The sequence below is a fragment of the Euprymna scolopes genome, chromosome 15 (assembly GCF_053919585.1).
Source record: "Euprymna scolopes isolate OS-2025 chromosome 15, ASM5391958v1, whole genome shotgun sequence".
Classification (NCBI taxonomy): Eukaryota; Metazoa; Mollusca; class Cephalopoda; order Sepiida; family Sepiolidae; genus Euprymna; species Euprymna scolopes.
In genome coordinates, this window is record NC_136496.1 from 72,051,778 (window position 1) to 72,063,827 (window position 12,050).

Below are 12,050 nucleotides of genomic sequence, written 5' to 3' on the forward strand. Positions count from 1 at the left end.
TGCTGACATTTGAAAGATGTAAAGAAAAAAAAAATACAAGTCAAGCCTTACCAACATTCTGTTCATCCATCGGCGAGCAACAATCGAGTCTAAGCCACAGACAACCATGTGGAACTCTGCAAGAGAAGAGGTTTCAGGTAATAAATGGCGATTCTTTTATTTTATTGATCAATATTAATGTGAAAATAAGTGAAGCATGCATTGTCTTCCGTGAGTGAACGAAGCATAAAAAAAAATGACTAAGTTGAACATTATGAAAGAAGAATATACGAAAACTAATAAAACTCAACAATAATATTTAGGAAACAAAAGTAATCAACTTATATATACATATATTAGGTTGATGAGAAGGTTCTTGCAGAATTTTTAATTTTGATTTCAAATAAGCTTTCATTATAATACCTTTACTTTATATATCATTGTAAGGAGCATTTTTGCTATTTAATTGTTTAAATTACAATCGTTTTAAAGCAATGTCTTTTCAGAATGTTGAATGCAAGATGGAAAAAAGCAAATTCACACAATTTTCTTATCTCAATTCAAGCTAGGCCGAAAAGTTGCTGAAACAGCTTGCAATATCAATAAAGCATTTGGCCCAGGAATCACTTCTGAACGCAGAGCACAATCATGACTTAAGAAATTTTGTGGCGACAATGAGAGTTTGGAAGATGATGAGCATAGTGATCAGCCATCGGATGTTGACAACGATCAATTAAGAGCCTTAGTCGAAACCAATTTGCGCACAACTGTAAAAGAACTTGCTTCTGAATTAGACGTAATGTATATGACAATTTCCAACCACGAGAGAGATTTGAAAGCCAAAAAACCTGATAAATGGATGCCTCACAAATTTAATGACAACCAAAAGAAATGCTGTTATGAAGCGTCATCTTCCTTCTTTCATGCAACAAGAACGGCCCATTTCTCAACTTGCAATGAAAAGTGGATTCTTTATAACAACTGGTGATGCTCAGCTCATTGGCTAGATGCTGACGAAGCTCCACGACAATTCCCAAAGCACCAAAACGGTCATGCTGACTGTTCTGTGGTTTGCAACTGGTCTCATCCATTATTTTTTTTAATGCAAGAAAAATCATTGATTATACTAAAAGCAAAGTTCATGAACATTCTTTTCCCTAAGGATTTTTTTTTGTATATACTTTAACACAAAATACATGCTAAAACATACCTCCGTTTTGGAATTGAGTTAGGTTTGAAAAATTCTGCTTTAATTGTTCTAATTTGTCAATTTCTAATTAACTGAATAAATCACCTATCCCCTCACTTAGGTACCTATGTCTTTATCTTAATTCGATATTTCCTAATGTTCCAAAGAATTTATGCAGCTGAGTTACAGTTCGATCACCTATACCCAGTGACCAGAAGCCTCAAAGATCTTCACTGACTGTAGAACTCCTTAATCAATCAGGATGCCACAGTTAACATCACTCCAATACCTCATTAAGTCAACAAGTTGTGTTATGAAATGAAAATGCTTAATCGTATAGGGTGAAGCACCCACCCAAAATGCCATCCATGGAATTGATTATAAGAAACAATCTTTTCTGCAATTCATATTCAAAGTAAAGTTCTGTTTACATCCAACTTACCCACCAAGTTTCAGTTATAAATGTCCAACAATCTTTTTTTATTGCCATTCAATGGTGAGCACACCTTGATGTGCAAAATTGTTAACAACTCAAACACTGATTTTTTGGCATTCTCTGATTTGGCCTGTGATAGCACTCTTCAGTTCAAGAAGAGTCTGGTGATTGTTTTGACAGACATTATCTTTGAAATAACTTCCTCCAAATTTTTATCTGAGATTTGGAATGTGAAGTCCATTCAGGATCACGCCATAAACTGATGAAACAACCATTAAAGCGCCCCTGCATATCATTGCAATAAAACATGATTAGACATGCATGGCTGAAACTTGGACAATTCAGACACGGATGAAGTCTATTTGTATCAAACATGGTTGGACTGCAGAAAAGATGGTGAATTTTATTAACGATTCTTTGAGTGGTATTGTGATGATGTAAAAGAACTTGCTTCTGAATTAGACGTATTGTATATGACAATTTTCGTTACGACAACCGGTGATGCTCAGCTCAATGGCTAGATGCCGACAAAGCTCCACAACAATTCCCAAAGTGATTAATGATATGAACTGACAACCTGAGTATGTCAGTTAGATTCCAGAAACAATTTCAGTTAGGATGTTGGCAACCTTCACATGGTTCCTCTTGTAATTCTGATTCATGCAAAATGAATGAATGACATTGGGGGGGGGGAGAGATCAATATATACAACTACACAAAGAATTAGAGTGGTTATATTAATCAAAGTTAACTTTTATGAAAACAGCAAGGATGTGTCCTCTATAGTATCAGACCTGACCGAATGGTTATTTGTTGGCATAGACCAATTCATACCATCCAAAAAATTCCAACAAAAACCTAACAGCCAGTCATGGTTCTCCCCAGAATGTGCTGCTGCCATCGCACATAGAAATCACTTTTTCTATAGCTACCTACGTAATAGATGCACTGAGACTAAAGCTGCTTTCAGGACCACCAGCAACCACTGTAAAAGAGTAATAAAAAATGCAAGAGAGTTATATGCTCAATCCGTTAAATCCAAAGTAGTTGAGCAGCGGCTTGGTTCCCACCAGTTCTGGCAAATAGGATTCTGAACAGAAGCGTGCGTTCTATCCCAACCATTATTAATGGTCCAGAGGTCATCTCGTCAGCATCCGACAAGGCCAAACTATTTGCCAAGAAATTCTACCATATGCGACGAAGGCCATCAACTCCCCGTATTTCCTCCTACAACACACAACACGCTAGGTAAGATACAAATATCTGCTCGTGAGGTCGCTAAGCTAATCAAGAACCTGGATTCCAGTAAAGCAACTGGCCCTGGCGGTATTCCAATTATAGTATTAAAAAAGCTCCAACCAGAACTTGCCCCCATACTTACCAAACTGTTTAAGCATTGCCTTAAGGAGAAGTGCTTTCCAACACCCTGGAAAACCTCATCAGTATGCCCTGTATTTAAGAATTTACGTCATGAGCAAGTTGCTGGAATCCATATTAAATAGAGAAGTAGTCAACCACTTCAGCAGAAATAACCTTCTTAGTGACACGCAATATGGCTTCCGTTCTGCTAGATCTACAGCTGACATGCTAACAGTTATATCACATAGAATTAGCAAATCTCTCGACAAAGGCTTCATTTCTAGGGCAATTGCTCTTGGCATATCAAAGGCCTTCGATAAGGTATGGCATAAAGGCCTACTTCACAAGATTTCCAGCTACGGTATAACTGGAAATGTTTTCTCAATCATTAAATCATTTCTCTCTGATAGGCTCATAAGAATAGTGGTTGATGGGCAGAAATCAGAGGCCCACAGTATTAATGTTGGAGTCCCTCAGGGGTCCATCCTTGGCCCAACTCTCTTCTTGATCTACATCAATGATCTCCCAAAACACATACTAAAATCGTTCGTTGACATCTATGCTGATGACATGATTATCTATGGCAACACATCAAGGCCGTAAATGGCAACGTTTTCTCTGATTCTCTCTCCTCAGATCTTGAGCGCATGGTTCAGTGGGGGAAGAGATGGCTGGTTACTTTTAATGCATCTAAGACTAAGCTCCTATCATTACATCATAAATGCTCTGATCCCCATCTGGCTCTCGTCTAGCGGAGGCCCCATGTTTTGATAAGCTTCTGGGTTTGACCTTTGCTCCTGATCTGAAATGGAACACATACATCAAGTCTGTGGCCAAGGTTGCTGGGAAAATGGTGGGATCCTTCTACTGCTCCAGAAGATATCTCACTAATGATGCAATTCTCTATCTGTATAAAAGCCAAGTACGTCCAAGGATGGAGTACTGCTGCCACATCTGGGCAGGAGCTACTAAAAACAGTCTATCTTGCCTTGACAGAGTACAAAATAGACTTCGTGGCTTGGTGGGGAATGCCCTTTTCTCTACCTTGCAACCTCTCTCCCACAGAAGAGACGTTGCGAGCCTGTCTTTTATCGTTATTTCCATGGCAAGTGCTTGTCTGAGCTCCATTCTCTGCCCCCCCCTCGCCAATCTTTCACAAAAAATACGCGACTAGCTGAAATCACTGTCAATAATTTTCCCCACTCTTTATCTGTGCCTAAACCAAAACGTAGATTCCATGAACAAAGCTTCTTTCTTAGAACTGCACGGCTGTGGAACTCTGGCGCTTGCCTGTTCCCCCCCCCGAATTCAACTTGGATGTCTTCAAGTCCAACACAAACAAATTCCTGATGAACCACCCCCTTAAGTAATGACACCTTATCAAATCCCCAATACTAACTTTTACTACGATACTATCCCATTGATTACTGTACACACAATAACTCTTATTCCAGAGTGGCTCCTGGGCCTTGATAAGTGGTGACCCCCATGTAAAAAAACAAAAACCAAAAAAAAAAAAAAAACAGCAATTGTCAACTCTGGTGGGCGAGGTGGATACTGACATTAGCATTAAAATGGTTAAAACATGCAAGGTTTGTAAATAAAAGCAAGTGAATAGTAGAAATTAAAAGAAAAAGAAAAGAGAAGGCCACATGGTATGTTGTGAGCTTAAAATCACATTTGTTTTAAAGTTTCAATGTTAGAAAAAGTAAAATGATTTGTATACTTACGTCTGTAGAATGACTCATCAAAATCTTGAATTTTAGCAAAATGATTGCTGTCAGTTAAGAAAGAATTGGTTCGGAGGAATTTAACCTTTATTTGAACATTTAATATATATTTTGGATAAAAAAATTTTAAAAGTGGTAGGAAATGAAAGAAACAGAAAAGAAAGAGAGGGAGGAATAGGAAGAGACAAAGACATGGGGAAGGGTGGAAGGGGAAGAGACGGGGAGGGGTGAAAGAGGAAGGAAAAGAGAGCGGGAGGAAGGAAAAGAGAGCGGGAGGAAGGAAAAGAGAGCGGGAGGAAGGAAAAGAGAGCAGGAAGGAAGGAAAAGAGAGCAGGAAGGAAGGAAAAGAGAGCAGGAAGGAAGGAAAAGAGAGCAGGAAATGTAAAAAGAAAAATGAAAAGGAGAAAAACAGGAAAATATAAACAATCACATATTATAAATATAATATAAACAATTACACAAACAGCTCAATATCCTTTAAGATAGAACTTTCTAACATAATTAAATGTGGCTCATTTTATGTGTGCGTATGTGAGAGAGAGCATGCATAGCTACAACTAGGAGTATTCGTTAATTCAAACATAATTTATCAAATAAGACATTCTGTGTCTACTTGATTTGTTCATCGAAAATTCTAACAAACTTATGTAAACTAATTGACATTTAAAATTTCAAAAAATTTTTTGGTTAAATTCTAATATAAATTATGAAGGAATTGTATGTACATGCATATAGTCTGAACAAATCAGGGAAAGCACAGATAAAAAAATTGTGTGTGTGTGTGTGTGTGGTGTATTTAGGTAAATGTTATTAAATAGTATGGCGTGTTTGTGTTTGATGGGATTTTTTTTTTCAAAATACTTCATTTAGTAATTTGATTAGTGTCTTCAAGTTCTGAAGATTTCTTGTTCCATTTTTCTTTCTTTTTTTCAGGAGTACTTTCAATTTGATGAATCAAATCATCGCTAGGAGAGATTAGTCTTCGTTTGTTTACATGTTTTTACAGTTAAGTTTTTCAACAACTAGTACCGTATATTTTGGCATATAAGACGACCCTTAAAGTTAAAAAAAATCATCTTTAAAAACCAATATTTCATAAGATACCAGGTGTTGCAATCTCTAGCCTAAGCTAAACAAACATGGTTTCATGATTTAGCAGTCGTTTTATACAAATGATATAGGATAAATTTATTAAAATTTGCTCCAATTTTGTACCTTGTTTTATCTGACGGTCACCTTATACGGTAATTTACGATTTTAAAATGTATTATAAGATGTGGAATGCAAAACTGATTACATGTACAGCATAAAACTCCAAATTCAAAAAAATTTGTTTTAATAGCCAAGAATTTGGTTATGACTTACTCAGGATCTTCCAAATTTACAGAATCCTTAGACAATAGTTTATTTTATTTTATTTTTTTTTTATATTTACAGATAAAGCTGGCCATTATTTTAAAGAGTTTTTTTTTTCTTGTGTTGTTCCAGTGATATCTATATCTATTCCAGCAGAAGGATGGAAGAAGCCAATGTTCATTTTCCACACATTTCACAGTCAATTAATGTTTGTATATGTGAGAGAAAGATGGCACCTGGGGTTCTTAGCTAATAGATTATGTTAAGTTGAACTTGTACTGTAATTCAGTTGGGCAAAGAGTTTTGGTTTGCAATTCTGTTCTCCAGTAGAAGAAAACTAGTATCATTGTAACATCTCTTGAAATAAAACTTCTTCTCTTGCAGCACCAGCTGAGACCACACAATTAACACTGTGACGAATATTGGAATTGAGTTACAACTTTAGATTATCACAACAAGTGGAAAATTACATCCTTTGCAATGCATACACAAAGATGCATGTTCATACTGCGACAGACATAAATCTAGGTCAACCACCAGCTTCACCGAGAAATAATGATAAATAAAAATATTTGCGCAAACATTTTTGGAATCTATCTGATGAAGAATTTAAGAGAATTTGATCTTTATATTATGATTCTGAAAAACAATATGTAAGAATTACATGGATTAAATAAGAGGTGACCAAAGAGGCTCGATGACTAATAATATTAGTGTGTAACTGAGAACATTTGATCAGTTAAGCAAAAGAATAAACAGCTGCATGGATAAAGATGCAGTAAAAATGTCCTCCACTCATTCTTCTACAGCAGTGGTTCCCAACCACTGTCCCACGGTATACTGGTGTGACGTGAAATGATGACTGGTTTGCTGTAAAAAGGTAAATAGGTGGAAGTTACAAGTTAATGTAGGTGGAAAACAGCTTTTCTATCATTATAACCAGAGTTGTTTGTGTTAATAAATACTAACTCACACGTTATTACTTACGTTACATTAATTCTTAAATATAAAAAAAAAGAATAAAATATGTAATAAATCGTTTGTTTATATTGTTAGATATTTTGAATTTTGCATAAAAATAAACAGTGGAAAGCATTGGTAAATGTTTAAATTCATCCACTTTTTTTGCAGAAATTAAAAAAACTCGGTGTGTTGCAATGAAAAAAAAAAAAAAAAAAAAAAAAAAAAGCTTGGAAACCATTGGTTTAGATAATTGATATTAAAGGATTATAAATAAAACCGACAGAAATTTTTTTGCCTTAGTGACAGATTAATCATCATATTTCCTGATCAGATTATATTTTTTTTTTTTTTTTTTTTTTTTTTTTTTTTTTTTTTTTTTTAGATATGTGTGAAAGGTGATAATACAGGGTGACCAAAAAAACAAAAAAAAAAACAAACAAAAAAAAACAGAGGGCATTCAATTGTTTTTCTGAGCATGTTACAGTCAACGGAGAAAAAAAGGTCAAAGACCCTAGTTTTTTTGATGTGATGTTTTAAATATAATAAACTAGTTATGACCAAAGTTTCATTTCATTCGGACAAAACACTAAGAAACGGGGCCTAATTAGAGTTGGGGCCAGTTTTTTTTTTTTTTAGTCACCCTGTATATGTACAAACCCCAAATGCTTAGCATATTAATAATTACTAGCGGGATCTGCGGAAATTCCACAGCAACATTTTCCATATGTAATATATTGCTGCTGGGCATTCTGTGGACGTTCACAATAAATGAAGACACCATCATATTCTAGCCCTTTTGTTGAATCTGTATCGCGCCCCCCCCCCTTACTAAAATAATAGCTTTGATATATCGTCTGGGCTGATTATTTCATTACAAACACACCAATCAATTAACTCTCATTTCATCATTTTTCATACTTCTTGGATATGTTACTAATTTCGGCAATCATTTGTCATAATTTTAACACACATTATCGCCCCCTTTACTAAAATAACTGATATATTGTCTGGACTGATTATTTCATTACAAGCACACCAATCAGTTAACTCATATTTCATCATTTTTTATAATTCTTGGATATGTTACTAATTCTGACAATCATTTATAATTTCAACCCACATTATACCCTTTACTAAAATAATAACTTTGAAATACTGTTTGGACTTATTTCATTACAAACCCGCCAATCAATTAACTCATTTCACCATGTTTCATAATTCTTGGATATAATTTCGCAATCATTTGTCAATTTTAACCCACATTATCGCCCAACCTTACTAAAATAATAGCTTTGATATATTGTCTGGGCTGATTATTTCATTATAAACACACCAATCAGTTAACTCTCATTTCATCATTTTTCATAATTCTTGGATATGTTACTAATTCTGACAGTCATTTCTCATAATTTTAACCCACATTATCGCCTTCCTTACTAAAATAATAACTTTGATATATTTCCGTCGCTGATTTTTTCGTTACAAACACATCAATCAATTCCAGGTATTCTCATAGTATATATGTTCCACCTATCTCATCCAATCCCAGGTTACGCCGCATATTTTGCTAGTATATATCTGGCACCTATCTCATTCGATCCCGGGTGACGCTGGGTATTCTGCTACTATATTTTTTCCACCTTTCACATTCAATCCTGGGCGATGCTGGGTATTCTGCTAGTATATATTTGCACTTATCTTGTCCAATCCCGGAACTGACTTCATTGCCACCACCCCACTGTTAAAAATATACATGAAATAAAGTAATATTTAAATTGTAAACTGTTTCAGCCAGTTTTGGGACTGACTTTATATCCCCAACCCATACCTCCAAACACCTGGGCAACACCGGGAACTCAGGCTAGATGAATATCAAATAAAAAAAAAAGAAATAAATATATAAATCGTTTGTTAAACGTTTTTGATATTTTTAATTTTGCATAATAATAAACATTAGTAAGCATTGTTAAACATTTAAATATCCATTTGTTTTGTGATAGATGCGAAGTAAAAGGATTTAAAATTTCAATAGTGTGCCACCATGTAAAAGCACTTTGGAACGACAACTCTACAGATACAATTAAAAAATTTTTTTTTTTTTTACTTTTGTGCTTCTATAGAAGAGTACCAAAAGTCTTTAGATTACGGAACAGATCACAAATGACCAAACTGTTGCCAAACAGTTAATTAGTATTAACATTAAGTGAAAATTGTTTCATTTTTTTTTTTGACTTAAGGTTAGAGTCAGTTAACCCTAACTGCCCCTTTCCCATGTTAAGAATGGGTTTAACAATTCTCTTCAAATCAGTAAATAAAATCTATTTCTAATCTGCAATGTCTTTGCAATTCGCACTTCGATTTTCTAACTTAGTAAAAAAAAAAAAAAAAAAAAAAAAAAAATGTTAGTATTTGTCATGTTTGATTAATCATTGACAAAATCAAAATGAATGCCTCTCTCTCTCCTTGAAGCTTCCCATTTTGATAGACCTCTAGGTTGGTTGTTTTTTTTTTGTTTTTTTTTTACAGCACATCAATCCTTTTCAGGTTACTTAATGCCAAATCCAATGATTTTGAAAAAAAAATTTTCAATAAAATACATGTTTTTTTTTTCAAGTTAGTTTCTATTTAACCCATAGTTGGGAGCCTAACAGGTACTACCACTCCGGGTCACAGTGGACCTGGGAGCAATGGCAATTAGAGGGTGACTCCACACTCCCCAAAGCCCGCAAGTTGGAGCCTCACCATCAGATATAGTTTAAGGTCATATCCAGGACTGATAGGCCTCTAGGACCGACTTTTATCTCTGACCTGAAATGGATGATTGTTACACTTGCCAGAAAAATGGCTGAAACATTCTACTGCCTCTAGGAAGTATCCTTCTGACAGGATCCTTTACCTGTATTAGCAGCAAATACATCATGAAATGGAAAACTGCTGCCACATCTGCAGAGGTGCTGCTCAGAGTATTCTTTCTTGCTCTGATAAAATACAAAATAAATTTTGAAATCTAGCAAGAGATGATTTCTTCTCTCTATCGTCTTTCTCATAGAAGTGATGTTGCTAGTCTTTTTACTCTACTAATATTTTCATATTAAACTTGACTTCTCTATGGTTCCTCCTTATAAAACATTTACAACAATAACTCGTCTGGCTACCACCACTATAAATAATTTTCCTTTCTTCTGTGTGCCTAAAACTAAAAGGAACTTCCATGAACAAAATTTCTTTCCAAGCACCTTCCATCTGTGGAATACAATACCATAGGGCTCCTTCCGAGCTGAATACAAAACAGTCATTTTTCAGGTCCAATGTAAAATTCTTGCCAAGCCAGCCACTTAAATTCATTTTCACCCATCCCATGCTCCCAAGATATTGCTCATAGCTAACTGATAATGTATTTAACCTTATCCTCGAGTGGTTTTGGTGCCTTGAAATGTGATAACGTACTAATAAAAAAAGAAAAAAAAAATACTTTTCATCACTGCACTAAAAAAATCTGAGTTGATCTGTAGCACCACCAGGTCATAAAAAGGGGAATCACATTAAAAAAAATATATATATATTAGTGTATAATGCTAAGCTGTCCTTATGAGAACCGGTTAATAGAGATGAACTTTTCCTATTTTTAGAGATTTGATTTCAACATGTGAGAACCCCAAATATTTTGGCGAGGTAATACTAATCAACGTCAGTGAGACAATTTCAGCTCACAAAGAAGGGCTGGGGGTGGGGTGGGGGGTAGTCTGTTGTCAGAGTCATAATTGAAAAAGACATACCAAAATCTCCTCTAAAGTTTCTTCTGATGACTAAGTACATACAAGTTAGCAAATACTGTGGGTGGGTTTATCTACAGGAGTGTCTATTTACTACAGTAATGGTTATTGAAAACAAAAAAATAAAGTTATAGGTATACAAACTGAATTTTACTCTGTACCATTTATACCATTTATGTTCCCTTTGCCATATTTCTATTGGGAGAGGCAGAACTCTAAACTTCTGTAAAATATTTACTGGACATATGCCAGACAAGGTCGGTCGGAATATCAGATACTTTAGGCAAAAATCAAAATATGATTCCCGATTTTAAAACTTTCTTATGTTTGTAGAACAAAACTGATACAATACTAAAAGCAAATAACGGACTACTATTCTCATCTCAGATGCTATTTTCACATTTTGGCAGATGTAACCTTCGACTTCCTTCAGGTGAATGTTGCCATGCTGAGAAATTGTCAATTGAACCCTTTATTTAATTTGTGGGAGGGGTAGATAGTTCTTGTTCAGTCAGCCATCACCAGATAGAAGTATTAATTTTCTTTCAGTCAGCCATCACCAGATAGAAGTATTAATATAAAACAAGTGTTGAATAACGATCAGTTACATTTTTTGTAAAATTCTTCCCATAAAATTTATTGTAATCTTTATACGCGAATAAAATATAAACAATTAGTTACAAATAACAGTCTTCTGTAGGTTGAAGGTTCAATCCTTATTCAAGGTGATAACAAGATTATGAGAAACCCATCTACCCTTGTGGTTTGAAGTAAAAATTATGGTACTTATCCAGTTTATGGCCTAATCTCAGGCAAATTTGTGTCAACATCTTCTGGCAGGTTATGCAAGCAGCTGAAAGATGCCGAAGCGATTATCTAATCAGCTGTCTGATGACAAGTTTCAATGAAAATATAAAATTCATTAAATCAAAGAAAAAAAAATTTTTTTTTTTTTTTTTGTTTTTAATCAAAAATGATTTTCAATGTGTTATATCAACATGAAATCCCTTTTCCTATGTTAAGAATAGTTTTTTAAATAGAAAGTTATTCTTACCATGAGGAAAGAGTGTGTATGGGGGGGGGGTTGAAATTAATCATCTGGCAGTCTTTGTTTCAGCATCTTCTGGCCATTTATTTAAGCTACTGGAAGATGATGACTCAAAGTTGCTAGAAATTGGGTTGTAAACTTGATAAGTATCAAAATTATAGTTAGAGGAATGGTGAAGTGTAAGACCTTGCAAAGAATCAGAGCATATGTTGAATGA

General features: G+C 34.7%; 1 protein-coding gene across 3 annotated transcripts in view; it reads right to left on the reverse strand.

Moving 5' to 3' along the window:
* The window catches only part of LOC145293897 (NEDD8-activating enzyme E1 catalytic subunit-like), a 195,708-nt gene that overhangs the window by 32,273 nt on the left and 151,385 nt on the right, over nucleotides 1-12,050 (reverse strand). For all 3 annotated transcript variants that reach the window (XM_080140674.1, XM_080140673.1, XM_080140672.1), the window contains exons 6-7: nucleotides 4,694-4,737; nucleotides 52-116 (exon numbers count right to left, since the gene is read on the reverse strand). In XM_080140674.1, the coding sequence (XP_079996800.1) occupies nucleotides 52-116; nucleotides 4,694-4,737 (109 nt within the window). The remainder of the gene's footprint in view (nucleotides 1-51; nucleotides 117-4,693; nucleotides 4,738-12,050) is intronic.